At 40.2% G+C, this 18,232-nt stretch overlaps 1 protein-coding gene across 1 annotated transcript; it reads right to left on the bottom strand.

Moving 5' to 3' along the window:
* Positions 1 to 5,494: 5,494 nt before the first annotated feature.
* CFAP97D2 (CFAP97 domain containing 2) lies at positions 5,495 to 17,431 on the bottom strand. Its single transcript, XM_042805837.1, has 5 exons — positions 17,339 to 17,431; positions 13,794 to 13,874; positions 11,229 to 11,341; positions 9,152 to 9,344; positions 5,495 to 5,518 (listed from the first exon to the last, which is right to left on the bottom strand). Exons 1-5 carry the CDS (start codon positions 17,429 to 17,431, stop codon positions 5,495 to 5,497), a joined length of 504 nt encoding a protein of 167 aa, XP_042661771.1.
* Between the last annotated feature and the right edge of the window lie 801 nt (positions 17,432 to 18,232).

Raw genomic sequence — 18,232 nt, 5'->3', positions numbered from 1 at the left:
AGTCCATACTAGCTCTAGGCACTTGCACCCGTTTGCTGGAATTTTGTTTGTCTGATGTTTTCCAGCAAAGGTGAATGTGAACCTCTTTTTTTTTTTTACACATATCTGAAGATTTGCAAACTTTCACAGGTTTTCATGACTAGCATTATAATGTGTTCTGTATTTTATACTGTTTTTTTAGCGGATACTGTCATGGGTTTGCAAACATCACTTTGATTTTTCACAGTTGAGGTAAGGCTCATTTCAGCTGATGTTCTAACATAATCTGATAGGCAGAGAGCTGCCTCCATGTATATCTGCACCAACAATGGATTTGAACCAGTTGGGTGGTCTGTATCCTTGTCATGCGTCTGCCAACCTGTGTGTCTTTCCATGTTGTTTAATCTATCAGTCACATTTTGTCTAGCCTATGATGTAGCTGTGATATTGAAATGCTCTAGCTGATAGCTGCTAATATGTTCTAGAAATGTGATATAGGATGTACCAGTACTGCAAAACACAGTTAAGAAGTCTAAGCTTAAATCAGTTAACCAAATCTAGCTAACTTGGGTTAAAACAGCAGCAAAGGTGAAGATAAGAACTTTAATTTCACACAAGAAGCTTACATTTAAGGCTGTACAGACACGCTTAGCAAAAAGGAGATTGAACTGCTGCAAAAGACATAAAGTAGAAAAGCTGCAGGGACTCTGAGCAGTGGGTAACCAGTATTTCCTGAGGGTTTATACCCTTTTTGCTTGCCTTTCCTGGTGTGTTTTCACAGGTGTTAATGTAAGTGTGTCCAAGCTACAGCTGCACCCCATTTGCTATGTAGCAGCCAGCCTAAAATCCAAGGTGTGTTGTCCTCTGGAAGATGTGAGCTATGCCTGGTTAAGGCTGCACTTTCTTGCACTGTAACCTGTTAGTATATATTCTGATTTGTGCTAAGCCTCAAGCTGAAGTGTCTCATTTCACTGAGAAGTGAAGTGAAGGATGGTATGAAGGAAGCTATGTAGACTGTCAAAAGAGCTCGGCCTGGTTTGCTTTGCATGCTTCTGTTGCATGGAAGCCTGGCAGAGATGGAGAGACCAAATTAAACCACTTATCACCAATATACTGTTCAGCAAATGCTTTTGTTTCCGATGGTGTTAACAAAGTGGCAGAAGCAATTCAAAGGCTGCAGTCCCCACAACAAGGCGCTGGCCGGGCACAAACGATGCAGCGAGCGGCCCCATGAAGGACAACTCGGGGGGTGGGGAAGGCAGAGGCAAGAAGTGATTGTCTGTCTCCTGATAATGGGACCAATTTTCAGTTCAGCTATGCCAGCTGAGTTCCAGGGAGGCACCAGGGAATCCAGCTTAATGGGCTTTAATTTGTGTGCATGTGTATAGATTGTATGTGACAGGCACGATTCCACATGCCTTCCAAATCACGGCACTGTACTTAAACCCTGATACATAGGTAGTGCAGATGGAAGATAATCAAAGCAACCCTCATCGTGCTGAAAACTGAAACTCTTGAGGGCAGAGTTTAATCACTGTATTATTTGAATGAAAATTTCAGCCTTACTGTACTGATTGTATTACTAGGTGCCATATTTAATTCACGAAGAAAACTCCGAGTCTTAAAATTGAAACGAGACTCAAAATTTGTTGGTTGATGCAGAATGTAAAATGAATTTTCTGTTGGTCATGGGCATCAAAGAAATAGGTAAGAAAGAGAAAGAAAAAACCTTTCTCGTCTGTTTCTGGATTCCTTTTATCAGATTCAGATTCTTAACAGTCTCAAAAAATGTTACAAGAAAACACTGCAGGAAAGTAGCTGTCATTAGCTTGGCAAATTGCATCTCTGTTTTTACCGAAGGAAGCTTTTCTTCTATTTATTTAACAATTTATGTAAATGTCAAGCTTCTGTAGGCTGAAGAATGATTTCAGCATTATTTAAATATACATTTATAAGAAAATTATTATTTCCCTATGGTTTTGGTAATATTACCTCCTTTCCATGATTTTTTTCAGACAGGTGAATTGCTAAGAGGCGGTAATATATCACCTCTACACACAAGTATAATGCCAGTAACCATTACCCTTGTTCTTCAGATTGCATGTTTTCCTGCAGCTTTGGCAAGAGTTGCTTTAATTGAAAAATAAAGAATCTGCTGATTCAAAAGAAAATACCCCAGTGAAATAAATCTGGGTTATATTTGGCTAGTAAGGAAACAGAGAACGATGCCGGATGTGGAGGGGACCGGGATGTTCCATTCCAGATTTCCCTCCTCATTTAACTTTTCTTTGGCTGCTCCAGCTAGAAATGATGCACGAGGGCTGGAACAACAGCAGGCACCAAAGTTTTTTCGTTACCTGCCCCTCTGACACAGTAGCACAGCAACCACCACATCTCCATCTTCCTCCCTGTGGGCTCCTTCTTTCTCACCCTGGGGATCTTCTTTCTCCCAATGTTCTGTATCTTTCTGCAGTTTTATAGCTACTGTTTGCAAAGTCCCAGTAGAAGTTGGCTTGTAAATTAGAGAGCTGTAACTACTCCGAGATGACAAATGACACAGCGTCTTCCTGTAGCTCAACAAACTCTAGTGCTTCCACACATTGTGGTTCATGTGTTTGTTCAGACTCTGGCTTTTCATCTGTAGAAAAGCAAAAGAATAACGGGACCTTTTGTTGGCAAGGAAGTGACATCCACACATGATATTTTGAGCACCAGCCTCTCACTGACTTGTGAACCTGGACCTCAAGCTCTGTGGTTATCCACGTACAAACTTAAGTAAATGTGCTCAAATTTGCAGAAGTGGCTGGGCACAGTTGAATTTATATTATATTTAAAAGTAGAGTTCAAATTCTTCTTACGTGTGACCTGCCTTGCTTGGCGATCTGGTTAGCTGGTCCTGAAATGTAAATGGTGAGTTTGGAGTCAGGTGCAAGTACGACCCTCTGTCTGATGTGACAGTAGCCTTTATGCCAGAGTTCCTTGGATCTGTGGTGGAGGTAGCCTTTCCATCTTTCACAGTAGGGTATATGGAGGGATGAAAGCATTTTAATACTGAAGGGACAAACCAACAACATAAACCACAGATCTAAACAAACCACCATGCTGTACTCTGTCCTGGTAACCTCTAGTTGTTGCTGCACGACACTGCTGCTTTCTTTGCACTTCTTTTGTGCTGATGTAGTTTTTAAACACATACAAGTTAAGTGTGTTAATACACATACTACATCCCTTCTTAAATAAACCTTACTGTTTATTTTTAGAAACACATTTAAAATACAGAGCAATTAAGCTGACTTCAGTGGTGTTATCAAGGAGAGTCAAACATGAGTGTTGAGAAAGGACAAAGATTCTCACTCTTACAGTTTTATTACAACTTTCGTGGTATCTCTCTTTTATTTTTTTTTTTTTTTTTTTAATTCAAGTTCTTGCTGGGGCATCAAGTGAAAACCCTTGAAAAGAAAGTTTCTTAACTTCATAAGAGTGAAGGAAAATTTGAAAACGTGAACCCTGCATGTTCTGTAACTACAAAGCAAGTAAAAAGATTCACAATTCAGATTTGAGTTTTAGAACTTTTAATGCAATAATACAAGTGCAACATTTTTTGAAGGCCCGATTTATTTTTTTAAACCGCAGGCAATATGGTTTCTACTCATTATTTTTTCTTGAACTCAGGGCCTGGAAATCTAGGTGAATAGTTTTCTCCTGAGATCATATAAGAATCCATGTAAAAAAAAAAATAACAAAACCCAACAAACTAATAATTCAGGAATATTTAAGTAATATTCCTTTTATTGTGGTGAATATAAAGAAATAATAAAATTAATACACTCATACTTGGTGTTTGTCCAGCTAAAAGGGGTTGGGAGGGGGGTGTCAATATCAGATTAGTCATTCCTAATTTGGACAAACCCTGATTATGTCTATATTCATACTTTTTCCATGGTAACCAACATGGGTTATTGAGTTGAGTCCATTTTGCTAGGCTCCACATGTTTCTATTGACCCTTAGGAAAGCTATTTTGGTGTTAAATACTGCCAGGCAGTGAGTAACCATTTTTCCGCTTTATTGAAGGAATATGTGGCTTTACTTCCTCCTTGCATCAGCTCTGGTCTTAATCTTAAATTCATCTTCAATTAACTGATTCAACTCATTAACCCACTGGAAAACTATTCTCATTTTATAAAAAATATCAAGAAAAAAATTTTCCTTTGTGACTTTTATCCTGGAGCTGGCCTTGCTCAAAGAGCACAAATATTGGTATAAGACAAGCAGACTGGAAGAGGGGTGCAAGGAGAGGAGTAAAAGAGGGAGAGTGATCTCTTGTCTCCCACGGCAGTGAGCTGGAGTTAAGCAGCTCAGCCATCTTTAAAACTTCATCATGAGTTTTCTTTTGACATGGTTTCTTAATGTAAGGTTATTGTAACCACAGCAATTGCAGTAAAGACAAGGCTGCTGCCCTGGATTTACAGTTGTGAAAATGGAAGCAGAATCTGACCCTCAGATTAATGTTTCCTTTAACTCTTAACACTCTTTTTTATAGTATTACTTTAGTTCTCTTTTGTTTCAAGTATTTAGTTTGTAATCATACTAGTGTTTCAGGAGCATATTGTTTTAACTTTGGAGCCAGAGATTTGAAGACAGTAACATTTCTACTTAATTATACGGCAAGTGGCATTTGGTCAAACATTTTAGGTTATTATCATCCCAGTCTGAAGCTTTTAAAGAAGAACATGAAACAAGAATTTTTTTCTGGTTCAGTGGCATAACTTGTTAAAAATAGCTGGCCTCTTACAGAGTGTCCTGATGATCCAGCCTGGGACCACGTGAAGCTGGGGACTTCAGAGGGGTTTCACTTCAGCCATAAGGGCATAGGACGTTTTCATTAAAAAATAGAATTGCTATTAAAGCCCAGATGGCATCTTCTTTCTGATAGTGAGAGAAGTTTTTGTTCATTAAATTACTGTCTTTTTGGCTCTCGTTTAAAGGGTGCATAACCTTTCTTTTAGAAATGAGCTACTGTTGCAGGGAACAGTTGGCGTGTGCTTGCCTGGTGTGGCTGCTGTAACAGAGGTGCACAACAAAGGCTAAGTTTGTCTGTCCTGACACTATCCTGTCTTGGCTGGTGGCTTGAGATGACCTCCATCCAGCCATGGAGCCCTGTGGCTCCACTGCACGGGGGTCACCCCCTCTGGGCTGGTTCTGGGCACACTCAATGCGCTCTAGGACGTATATTGCCACAGCGCATCGGGCCAGTGCCACGATTGCTTTGGGCAAACAAGAATCCCTTTTCCTTCTTCAGTGAAGCTTCTCTCTCTAGCATGGCAGATTTGGGGATCCTGTCCTGGGAAGATGTGAATTTTCTGAAGCCAGGAGTTCACGGTTGTACAGCGGAGTCACTGAAGTGCTGGAGGGTTGGTGGTTATGGTAGCTGTCATTTCTACCCTCAGTTCGTATAAAGACATATTACTGTATTTTAGAGTTTGCTTCAGAAAATAAATTTTCATCATTAGCACTTCAAACATTATTCAGTGATCCATACTGCAAATGAGAAAGGAGAAAATGTCTTAGAAAGCATTTCCAAGTACCAGGAAGTAAATAGTTATTGCTGAGGTGTCTGCTTGGAATGTTGGCAGCCTCTAAAATGATTACAGATTAAATTCAACTTCAGATAAAGCAAGAGCTCATACTGGTTCACTGCTTGGTTTAGACTGATTCCTCTTCTGAGAGAACTACTGCTACCCTGCTTAGCTATGCTAAGATCAGTTTGTGATTTTAATACACATTTCCTTTCGAAGAAGTAGAATTAAAAAATAAGGAATACAGAATATGCATTTCAGAACAGAAGTGTCTGTCCCCTGAACTGTAGATCTAGGATGGTCTAGGAGTGGCAGATTATAACACACAGGGAGCCGATGGGTCGCGTGGTGCTGCTTCTCCTTGTTCCAAACTGCTAAATTCCATCAAAGGGGTAGCTAGAAACAAATTTTATGTATTTTCAGTATTTTCACTCTGTGAATGCAATTACTGTGACTGACACAAAAATCGCATAAAATCATGAGTAAAGAAGGAAGTGTCGCTGCAGTGGGAGGGTGTTGGTCCACCAAGCGCTCTCCCTCGATTGTTGTAAGTGGCTCAGAGGCCTCAGAGAGCCTCTGAAGACTTTCCAAAACCCTCACGCTGAAGCATTTACTGTCAGCCAGCTGGGTCCTCAATGGGGAGAGCTTGGATACCAAGATGAAAATTGTCATGTGGGAAAAAAGCCCAAGTCTTAATCAGACCAATTAGTTATGCTACAGTTGCTCACTTACAGTCGTCCTTTTCCCAGTTAGGCTCCTTCTTTGCTAGCTGTTATAAACTCAAAGGAATTTTGTTGGCAATTACGAGGGAAATGGCTTTTATGCCATTTTGCTTTATGCTTTTTTCGCTATACTGAAGACATGGCATCTTTATTACCTACATTCTGACAGATTACTTAAACCTCTAGGATCCTAAAGTATATTAGTCCTCCCACCTGATTCTTCCAGGCACCCCAGCTCATTCTGGAGTTCTGGTTACAATTTTTGCTGAGTTTAGCTGCGTAGCTGAAAAGGTTACCACCCTCACAAGTCCAGGCTTTTCTGATGATGGAAGTTACCATGCACATAGGAATAGCAATATTTTAATTTAAACTACAGAAATCAAGGTGTGCTGATGCACAGGGTTACAATCACAAAATGGGCTTGCAAGCCCCTGTTCTGCCGGTCCACCACGCCAGGAAAGGAGTGACCTCCAGAATAAGGGCAAAGCAGAAGGCTGAGGACAGTAAAATTTCCATATGCCATCATTAGCCAAGAGGGAGTAAGAGCCCTCTGCTACTTCCTAAATTGCTTTCACAGGAGACTACTGGAATAACAGTATTTCTGGAACTCTGTCTCGTTCTAGTTGTTCTCTCCCTTTCCATGGTGGACACGATCTTTTCTTTTTCCTTCATCTTACTTTTCACACCTTCTTGTTTCAGTTGCTTTTCTTTTTTTCTTCCTTGCTTAGATGTTTCATTATTTAATTCTTCCTTCTGCCAAAAAAGATAAATCAATATAAATATTTGTAAAATAAAGACCCTGTCACTGCCTTGATTTGCTAACCTTCTATGATTTATTTTCAGGATTATTCCCTTGGCACCAAAACTCAGTTAGCAAAGAAAGGTGACCAGTGATTGCAGGTGATACTACTGCTGCCCCCTTCCAGAGGAAAGAAAGGGAATTTTTCCTTCCTTTCATTCATTAGAACTGCCATCAGAGTCAGAGCAATTTCCATTGGTCAGGTCAGCGGGTAGGCTGGTTCAGATAAATTGTTTCTTCAGTTGGGACAAGTAAATAATGTCCTTACATAAAAAAGCTTCTCACTTTCTCCTGCTGTTACAGCATACCTGTGACCAGTAAAAAGCTTTAAATTGCAACAGAGGGAGAGCAGAAGAATGCTTGATGAGAAGCAGCATGACTTGTCATTAATTGAAAGCTGACCACGAACTGGTGCCAGGTGAACTGTAAAAGCAGAGAGGGATCACCCAGTAGCACAAGTTGTTGTAGATCTTGTCAAGTACTTCCACTGATCCTATTTTCAGCTGTAACTTTACTGGATTTCCTCTGTTCACCTGAAGAAGTCTGTGGCAGGTATCCGCACCTGTGGCAGGTTTGCTTATTTGTCTGCTAAATGTCCTTCAAAATGGCTCAACCATTTCTGAAATGGAGACTGGAAAAAGGTGTTTTCTAGTGACTACTTCTTACAGATGTTCCAGTACCTATTAATTACAGAACACAGACTTAATATTTGATGTGGGGAAGGTTGCAGGATATGTTTATTTAGCCATAATTTTGGTACTTTCTGACTATGAAGCATCTGGCTTTTAAACCTTACTATCTTGAATATAATTCATTGTTTTGTGATGATACCTCCACAGCAATTAACGCTGCCTAATATTTTCCACTGTAGAAGCCTCCCTTTTAGTTGCATGTTTCTTTGTCAGGTCTTAACTGTTTGGGTTGAAGCTTTCTATACTTGCTGTCTACATCAGACTGAAGGGTTTTAGGAAGCTTCAGTAAAAATGATGTAGCTGTATTTGAGAATTGTCTCCGGACAGAAGTCGGGGAGAGGTTGTTTCTGTTTTTTAGTGCCACAGTTTTCATTGCTTTTTCTTTTGAGTGCTGTGCCTTCCCTGAGGAAACCCTCTGGAGTTAGAACTGGGACCAAAGATTTGGCAAAAATCCTGGGATAAAAGAAATACTACATAGTGTCCTCCAAAGACTCGGTCAGATTTGGATGAACTGCACCTTTGAAAATCTTTTTACCTGTGATCAGAAGCTATTGGCTTTAAAAAGGCTTATTTCAGTGGTCTCTGGCTAGAAGTAATGGATAAAGTAGTAAATATCATGAAAATATATATAGTGAACATGAGCCACACCCTTATATATTGAATCAGACTCACATGACAGAGGACGTACCTCCCAAATCAAGACACATGACCATGGAGGCCCAGCAGCCCAAGCTGACACCAACTTTCTGCCTAGTGGGCCGCGCTGCCGCTTCCCTCGGGTTTGTTTGGGAGGAAAGTTGGGAGTTTGTGAGTTAGCAGGCTCAAAACCAGGGAGTTTGGACATGGAGAGGCTAAAGAGAGTCAATTTTCTTTCTCTGGGAAAGCTCGCTAATACCGCACACATCTGTTTTGTTGTTGTTTTCTTTATCTCTATTACTAATGAAAAGAAGAAGCTGGTTACTTTGCACAGAATGGCCAGTGTCGGTTTTGGAGCCCTCAATGCGTATGCCCATTTGGTCACCTTAAATGTTGCTGCAGTGTTTGGCTGTTTCTCTCAAGGAACTGGTAAGCCATTGCTTCTTCTTTTTTTTTTTTTTTTTTTTTTTTTTTAATTATTTTTAGATGTATTTCTGAGAGCACCACCTCTCCATGGTGGACAGGCTGACTGTAAAAACTACAGCACTTACAAATCACCTAATAAAGCCTGAAGAGCACTCTGGGATTCATTTGATAAGAGTGGCTGTATAAATGAAAGGCTGTTAATTGTGCAGCTGGCTGCCACGTGCAGTTAATCCCCAGTGCAAAAGCACAACCAAGTGCACTCTATGGGCAGTTCCGATCTAGAAATAACTGGGAAGGAAAGAACAGAAGCTCAGGGCTACCTTTCGGCTCTGTGATTTACACCGCCCACGAGGATATCTCGCAATGTTGGCCATGTATTTTTCAGCTCGTTGCCAATCCTCATGCCATTGCTGAACTTGATACTGAGACTGGGACCTTGTAATTCTATCCATAATGGCATGATTCTCCTGGTTCACTCTCCACAGCTCCTGCTTTCGCTTTTCTCCATTTAAACTAGAGAGGAAAACCATATAAGCAGAATCAAATTTCTTCATGCTTGTTCGTGTTCCTATGCTTGGGAACCCAGAATGTGAAATATCTGTCTATCTTCTGTCAGGGGAAAATTTGCCTAAGGTTTCATACCTCTGCTACAGGGACTTGCTGCTTGTTGCTCTGCATTAACCGGTCCTTGCAACCCAATCCTTTTGTCCTTTTTAAGAGGCTAGTTTTTGATCAGTATCTTTTGAATGCAGCCCTGCCTATATGGAGGTTTGGTACACTTTACAAGAGCGAAAATGCTGGTTTTATCTTGGATTAATGCCAAGCCTCCAGTCTTGGAATTGCTGCAGTGCAGTACTGTAGGTGAGGGCATGGCTGGTGTCTGAGATGCTTACCAATCAATTTCAGTTATTTTGGCTTATAGGTTTATTTTGTGTGGAAACCTGAAGAACCAACTAGGGAAGCATGAAGATAACAGAGATAAATGTACTGCCTCAAATGCCTTGGAAACTTTCTTTGATTTCTTAGACTGTAATTTCCCAGGCAGCTGAGCTGATCTTGTAGCATTCTCCCACTAAAAAAAAAGGGAAGGACTTGCTTTTTTCCTTCCCCTGCTCTCCTCCCCACTGCTCCCAGCTGTGTGGTCTTCTCCATCCTTTGCACCAGCCCTGAAATTCATCACTTTGCAGAAAGTGACAGAAAAACTATCCAGGCTTGTTTGGTTTTGTTGGGTTAGATTTCTGCTGCTGTCTCAAGTTTAATTAGCTAATGGAGAGGTTTGATGAAAACCAGGGCTGGTACAAAGTAAACAAGACTTTACCATTTGAATCAGGAAGGGAGGGAATGAAAAGGGGGAGGATGCTCTTCTCCTTCCATACCTTGTGGAATCACACTTTCAACCATGCAGTTAACTGATGCTTGTCGACACCCGAACTGGTCTGGATATTATTCACTAGTGACAAGCCATACATGCTATGATGTAGGTTTGCATGACATGAACATGAGCAACTCCATTTTCAAATAATTTCTGTCTTCCCAAGGAACTGTGCAAATGCCAGGATATTTGTGATGGTGACCTGTAATGAGTTCTACCTAAGTCACTTGCACCTGAGCTGCATTTTGCTGTCTGGAGACACTTTAGGACCTGATGAGCAGTCTGTCTGTCATGAAGTAGTCTGTCTGTAAATGAATCACAGGAGGTAGCAGCTGCCACCTGAGTTATATAAACCATTCTCCTCACTTCAAAGGCCTGTCCCTGGTGTTGACTGGTTTTCTGTGCCCTATTTGGGGTGTGAATTTCCTCCTGAATCAAAAATATGTAAGGTGGTTCCCTTTACTGATAAATCCTCAAGGCATATTTTGCTTAGTCTCCTCTGAGCAGTAAATTATATTTTGATTTCTGCCTGCTTCCTGCTCCACTCTCCTTTTTAATTTTAGTTCTATTTTTTGCTCTGTTTTTATTTCATCTCTAAGCTTTGGATCTCCCTCTTTCCGGTGGTGTCTGTAGGAACAACTGGCAAAGTCAGCAGCAATGACTCACTTAGCAGGAACAACAGCTTTGCTGAGATTGAATAGGTTTGCTTCATTTATTTCCCTTAAAGTAGGGCAATGTTCTCTCTCTCTCTTTTCCCTTTTTTTTTTTTTTTTTTTTTTTCATTCCCTCAGTTATTAAACCGAAAAACTAATTTAAAGTCATCTTCTCTTCAACAGAGGGTCGGAGGAAAATGACCCAGCATTGGATTTCATGTGACAGGGCAAGCAAATGGCTTTCTGAAGTGTTGATTATACCTTAGGCTGCCTTTTAAAATACATGTCCTCACAGAGCAGTTTATCCTTAGCTATGTTTGTCACTGGGAAGGTAACCTGATAACTACATAGAAATAGTGCTGCTGATGTTACCTTTTGGCCTTATAGTCGTTTTTGTTGTCGATTTGTCCCTTTGTTCTCATGATGCAGGACACCAGCAGCAAACGGTTGTCTCTTTCGATGGTGGCAAGTCGGTCTTCCTCCAGCTTTGCATACAGAAGGGATAAAGAAATGTTTCTGTTTTTACAAGGCCATAGCAAGCAGCAGTGGGGTACCGTGGATACCTAACAGGGTGCTCAAAATTGCTGTCCCCTTCTCTACACGGAGTGTGACAGACACTGGTCAGGTAAAGCTCTGTGCTAGTCTTGAGAGAACCATTTGTTTTAATGGTGACGCAATGAGAGAAAGCCCTTTGCAATGCTGTGAATTTGACCCTGAATCACTTCCCTGCAATCACAGCAGCAGCCTGTGTGATTAGCAAATGCATTTCATCAGTATAAACAGAATTTCTATAAATATTTGTCAATGTATTTTCCAGGATCATCATTACCATTTGTGTCTCTATCAGTCTTCATGGACTCTTGTCAAAATCTGGGTTTGTTGTGATGGTCACTGTACAAACATACGATGGGACTCATTCAGAATCCTCTGAACTCAGTGGGAGTCCTTCTGTTACCTTCGGTGGGCTTTGGATCAAATGGTAATTTTTCCATTGACTTCAGTGAGATTTGGATTAGGTCCAGTTGCAAGCCATTTTTGTCCTGGTGGGGTTCCAGGCTAGTGTAAGAAGAGAAGCATCAACTGGGTGTAACAAACAAATGGAGAGAGATGTATGAGGCAGAACAAGCTAGTTCTGTTCATCCTTAGCATGGTTTTAAGCCTTTTTAAATTTGACTTGAAAATGGAAGTTCTTCATAATCTCAATCTCTGAAGTTAACTGTGCCAAAAGTGGGATGAAAATTGATTCCAGTGGAGGAAGGAGAATCCCTTTAGATATCCTGGGGCATCGTCTAGTTTGTAAAAAATGTTACCGTGTTGTTTCTTGAAGAACACCAATCCATGCTAAAAGTGTGTTTCTGGGGATTGGGAAGAAAAGGGGGAGAGGTGAAGAGAAAATCTTATTTTCAAGGTTATCTGAGTCTTAAGAATGCCTTCTCCAGCAGGGCTGAGTTGAAGGTAACCAGAGAGGATGGATGGAGGAAAGCAGGGAACGCACTCTTTTCATAGCTGGACTTTACCATCTTGTTCTCAAAAGCCCCTCAGAGCAGAATCACTGAAGAAAGTCTTGTTTTAAGTATACTAATTCACTCTTCTGCATTCTCCCCTTTTTTTTTCCCCATATTTGAATCTTGGCACACCAAAGATATTGCAAGTCCTGTATAAAATGAATAGGAAATCCTGCTCATCCTGCTCTGATAGTTTTGAATGGCTGATGTTAGAGTAGCAGGTTCCTGCAAGGAATCTAGTGCATCTGCCTTATTTGCTGGGGTTTAAAACCAAAGCAGGTCAGATGCTGGTCACACTGTGTAAAGTACCTAAAAGTGGTGCTTTAAGTAATCCCATCAGGCTCTGAATAACCTTGAGGAGAACGATTGTAAAGAAGAACTGGTTAACAGAAGATTACAAAATTAGAGGTTTGTCCTTTGGTTGGTTGGTTGTTTTTTCTTTCTCTCTATAGCAGTTTGGAAAGGAAGAGGATGAGAAAGAGACTTAGGACCACACTCTCACTTCCAGGTATCAGCACTTGTAGTTCAAAGGAGCATGCCTAAGAGTAGCGGGTTCCTGTTAGTGTTTTTTTTTTTGTTAACCTCTGGGGGGGTGTGGGGAGTGTTGGCTATGCAGCGTTTCATTTTCAAAGGAACTTTACCCGTGTTATTTTTACAGTAATAGGAAAAAATTAATAACAGCAATTGAACTAAAGGTCCTAATATAGCATATGATTTTATGCATGGAGGAGAAATGAATTGTTTTGCTAATGAAATGATTTTTAAGGTGCCTGGGGATTGTTAAGTTACACAGTGAGATGATAAACAATTTTAAGGAAATTAATTCTCAAGTCCTTACATGGGCTACGCTCCCATTGCCTGAGGGCTACTGTGTTGGAAATTAAGTCTTTGACAGGGTTTAGCTGCACGTATTTCTTTACTGTGCTCACGTTTGGGTTTTTTTAATTGTTGTTGTTTCCTTTTAGTGAGCAAAGTTAATTAGGTAACAATTTATTTTCCACTCTCATCTTTTAATAAAAATTTGCCTCTTGGGAGCAGTAAGATTTTGAAGGATAACTGCCAGTCAAGGCTACCCATTGTTATTTCTTGTGCTTTGAATACGTTAACATCCTATTATTCAGTTCATTGCTCTGTGTGTATCTTGCTGATTGTGCTATTCTTGTTATTTGCAATGTTTTTTTCATGGTTGTGCAGAAGTACCCTTTAGGAGTCTATCTGAACACTTTAGCTCTTGTTAATCTGAAGCTCTCTGATTTCATCAATAAAGATAAGTTATTTAATGCAGCTGGGAGTGTGCTAGCCATGGATCCTGATAGTCCTGCTGCAACAATCACTGCACTGATGGAAAAGAAAGGCCCTGAAATTGTGACAATCTCTTTGTTTTCTTTGAGAGGAGATGTGCTAGTGCTCAGTGAAATAACCAATACTATACCTTCAGCTTCCCCAACTTCAGATGAAGGTGGTTGTATACTGGAGGGGCTCTTGTGTCCACTAATGGTTTTGCTGTCTGGATCTGCAACAGAAATGAAATGTTTATCCATTTTTGTTGGAAATATCCTTGCATATCATTACAGGAAACCTTTTAATTCTCATGTTCTGTTTTGTTAGCCAGCAGTAACGCTATTAAACATATGATTCATTATATCAGCAAAGCCAGACTTGCCCAGAAGAAGAGTAGTGGGAAATGCAGATGTTAAAGGCAGTTGTTCTAAAGTCTGCTGGAGATGCAAAGTGTTCTTTATGGTGGAGAAATGTAAAAAATACATACAGTCTGGTTACAGGGGTGTTGATGTTACGACACTGGAAAGACTGTCTAAGAGAAGGCAAGCAGTTTTTATTAGGCATCCAGCAGAAATAAAAAGGCTAGTGTAAGAAAGCCCTAGGTACTCCGAAACTGTGCCAAGTCTTCCAAAGGGGTGCACATTTAGAATAAGAACACTGCCAGAATGAGAGCACTGGAAAAGGACTTCTTGTGTTGAAAGTATTCTCAGGGCTCTTCTTCTTAGCACTTTAGAATGATCATCAAAAGCACACTGTGGATCTAATTATTCTAATAGAGTTAGTAGTTCAGTGGCAGAATAATATTTCTTTCCATTCTGACCTAAATAGCTATGCAAAATATGAGGAAGAAGAATCTGTGAGCTGTCTTGGACTGAATAAACCCCACAGAAGAAAAGCTGGTAATGGGGAGAGGAGTGAGACAGGATTTAGAGGGGAGACCACTCTCTCTCAGGCCGGAATCCTGCAGGGAGTGAGACCAGATTGGTTAAAACAACAACATCATGATTTTTGTCATGAAATACAATGTGATAAATGTTCTCCCTCTGTCACACCTCATACTTTTGAACCATTCCATCTCCAGCAGACTCGGTGATATAGAAAGAAGAGAGAAATATGTGCTATCTAAAACAGAGGCTACCACGTAAGAGCAGCAAGCACAGCACTAACGCAAAATCCACGCGGCAGGGCATGACCAAAGCGCTGCCTGAGTCCAGCAGAAGTTTTCCACATCTCTTTCTGTAGCAGCTTTGTGATGAGCCAAAGACCAGGCTTGAACCCCTAATGGCAGACCAGTCTTACATACTACCAGGACAGGTTCCTTGCTGCTTTTAAGGCAGTGAATAATTTACAGCATTGAGTAGGACAATACCTAGCAGTTTCTGGCTTTGTCTGAAATTTGCTTGAACTGCTTGGCTTCTTGTGAAAACATTCAGCTGCTTTTTTTGTAGCAGTCATCTCTGAGGAGGTGGGATCCCAGAAGGGGCTAACTGCTCTCAACTCCAGATGATTTCAGGGGAAGATGAGAGCGCTCATCTTAATCCTTTCCAGATCCCATCATGTTAAGTAGCTGATTTTTACTGGATAGCAGAACAAAACTTGGTAAATCTCTGACAGTTTTGGTGGTTTTGGCTTCTGCTTCTTCAGGTGCTTTCAATTACCATGCTATTAAGTTATTTTAAAAATAACTTTAAGACAACCAGCAATTTGTAAAAGAGGGTTGTTATTGTATCAGTCAGTAGAAATCACCGGTGGGAAGAATAAAATGTGATATTAATGCAAACTCTGATTTTAATTTATAGATATGCAAACTGTTTCAAACTTGAAACCACAAAAGGTGGTTTTAGAAACAAGATTTAATTTGCAGAATTCATAGAAATATAATTTCATTTTCTGGAAAGTGTTACAATTAATTTCTGTCTTGTTCTGATATGCACAATTGTGCAAGATAAAACCTGGTACTTTTTAAGCTCATCCTAATCTCTCTTGTGGCACTTGCTAGAGCCATGGTGGTTTTGGAGTCATTTTATACTTAATTCTGTGCAGAATGTTGCAGAAAGGAGGTGTAACTGATTTTTTTTTTTTCCCCTGTTCCTTTCTTCCATTAGCAAAATAACAAAATTATTCAGACTGGAAGCATTTGCTCTTGTGTACATAAAAGCAGGCTGGCATGGATGAAATTCTCCCTAACTGTTGCCATCTTTTTAGAGGTCTTCTCCAAGAAGCGTACCTTTTTTGTTTTTTTGATATGTTACATTTTTTCATTTTTTTCTTCCTTGCTCTCTATTTTTCCCCTTTCTCTCTTTCTCTGGTTTTAGTGGTGGTTTTCTTGTTTGTTTGTTGGGTTTTTTTGTTTGTTTGTTTGTTTGTTTTTTGTTTTTGTTTTTTTTTTTTTTTTTTTTTATTGTGAGCTCCCTCAACGCAAAGCCTGCACATCACCAAGCAGAGGCCCCAACATTTTCTCAGAGTGATCCCCGTCTCTCTGGGCAGAGAGGGGGCTGTGTCATCCAGGACAACCTGCCAAGTTGCTCTGCTGCCTTCAGGTACCCCAGCCCACAGGTACCGCTGCTCTGGGAGCTGGTGTCCACCGCAGCAAGCCTCAATTCTTGCCAGCAGAAGGCACGGTGAAATTTCCGGACAACTACAGTGGGAATTTAGGAGCGTGCCAGCATGACAACACAGGGACACTTGAAAAGGCCACTCTTTGGCCATTGGAGACCTTGTTAGTCACTACTTGAGCCATGTGTGAACCCTGTAATAAGCAACAAAATTCTGTACCTTCTGAGCCATCCTTTGTCCAGCATGATAGTTACTCTTTCTCTTATCCTGCGCTGAGAAATTAACACTCGTGTTTAATCCAAGAGCAGTTGAGTTGTGGGAAATGTTTTGTTCTCTATAAATACATTTCTTCACTATATATTGTGATGATATCCAACCTCTATTTTTGGCCTCTGAATGTCTTAGCGCATATATGAAGTGCTCTGTATGCTGAACAAAGGAGAGTTCTGTATGCATAGCGGATGCCGAGAGTATTTCAGCTACAGTAATATCGGTTCCCTGCTTTAAAAGAGCCACTGTTTAAATAGCCATGCTTATATACAATAGTAAGCCTCTCAAGGTTAATTCACACAGAAGGAAATTTATTTATTTATTTCAACATTGTCAGTTTGGTTAGAAAAATATGTCAAATTCAATTCTCTACCTCATTTTTAACTTTTTCCCACCTGCAAGTAAAATTATAGGAACAATGGAAGGAAGGAAGGAAGGAAGATATTTTTATACATTTAATGAAACAGACCCAGTCTGGAAATAATGAAGAACCATTCCTTCGTATTAATGCTAATTATATTGCGATACAGTCTTTCTAAGGTAGCAATACGGTTGAATCATTGCTGATGGTATTCACTACTTACAGATTTTCAAGAGGAAACAGTCCTGCATTATTACCGATTTGGAGCAGATGACTGACCGAATCTTTTTCACTTCTAAACTTGGTGAACATCATTATGATAACTCTAAATGGACACAAAAGCTATACCTATGTTTGCTGGATATTCTTAAAACATGTCTCTTGTACCTTATCACGGATTAGTAGCTTTCACGACAGTATTAAGAATGGGTAGAATGATGCTGTAGCCTTTTTGGGTAAGCTTATTATTTCATAAAGGCCTCTGCTCTTTATCAAACAGTTGTACCTACCCTTTTCTTGTGTTGGTCATACTTTGCTCTGTCCCATTTTAGCTGAAGATATTTGTTGCCACATGGTAAAATTGGCTGGTAGGCTCGATACATCTTACACAAAATAAAGCATCTCTGAATCTGGGCTTTTTTTTTTTTAAAAAAAAAAAAAGGTATGAGTAATACCAGTCTGAGCCTTTCCTAAAGCAAAGCCCTGGAGACTTGTGGTATGTTTGTAGCCGGTCACGTGGGGGTTGTCATGGCATCACTGCTCCAAAAAAGAATGAATAGCTGGTGGTAGCATTTCAAACAATACATTTAACGAATAGCAAACAAGAACTGAATGTTATAGCAAAGCATTCCAAAGAGTATTTTTTTCATTTATAAAATAGATTACCAATTATACTTCACTAGCCAGACCTACATCCTGCTGGTGAAGGAAAGACAGTAGTGTAAGCTATTAATAATGCTTCACACACTACCATAAATATGCAAAGGGCAGTATAATGGGCTATATTTGCTGAGCCTTGAATTGAACGACATGCCTCAGTAATGCTCTGAGCAAACCCACAGTGGGAGGTGTCATATTTTGCACTGCAACAACTTGTTTAAAACATTGGTTTTCGTTGATAAGTATGCACTTTTCAAAAGCCACAGCACATGTGTTCATAGTGAAATAGTTCTGGGTTTTAATAGCCTTTTCACCTTTCTTTATCTGCATGCCATCTGATTCCTAATGAGTTATGGAAAGCTCAAACAGAATTCCAAAAGTCAGTTATTTACCAAGTTGACCACTGGTTCTCATGCAAGGCCACCTTGGCTTTCATTCTTTGTAGGCAATGTTTGGCAGGGAGATCAATGGGTGAAGATGTTTTCTCAGGCCTACCCAAAAATGGAAAGGGTGCTTCTGCTCAT

Source organism: Tyto alba, unplaced genomic scaffold, assembly GCF_018691265.1.
Source record: "Tyto alba isolate M040663 unplaced genomic scaffold, T.alba_DEE_v4.0 Super-Scaffold_45, whole genome shotgun sequence".
Lineage (NCBI taxonomy): Eukaryota > Metazoa > Chordata > Aves > Strigiformes > Tytonidae > Tyto > Tyto alba.
Note: the sequence above shows the minus strand (reverse complement) of the source record. Positions and strands in the feature narration are given on the sequence as shown.

Bases quoted from the DNA above. Each gene is read 5' to 3' on its own strand.
- CFAP97D2 (XM_042805837.1), bottom strand. From the start codon at position 17,431: ATGTATCGAGCCTACCAGCCAATTTTACCATGTGGCAACAAATATCTT. The intron at 11,342-13,793 runs GTATAGTATTGG...CTGTATGCAAAG, and splicing joins TGAAGTTGGGGAAGCTGAAG to CTGGAGGAAGACCGACTTGC. The intron at 9,345-11,228 runs GTAACATCAGCA...TTTCCTCTCTAG, and splicing joins AACGACTATAAGGCCAAAAG to TTTAAATGGAGAAAAGCGAA.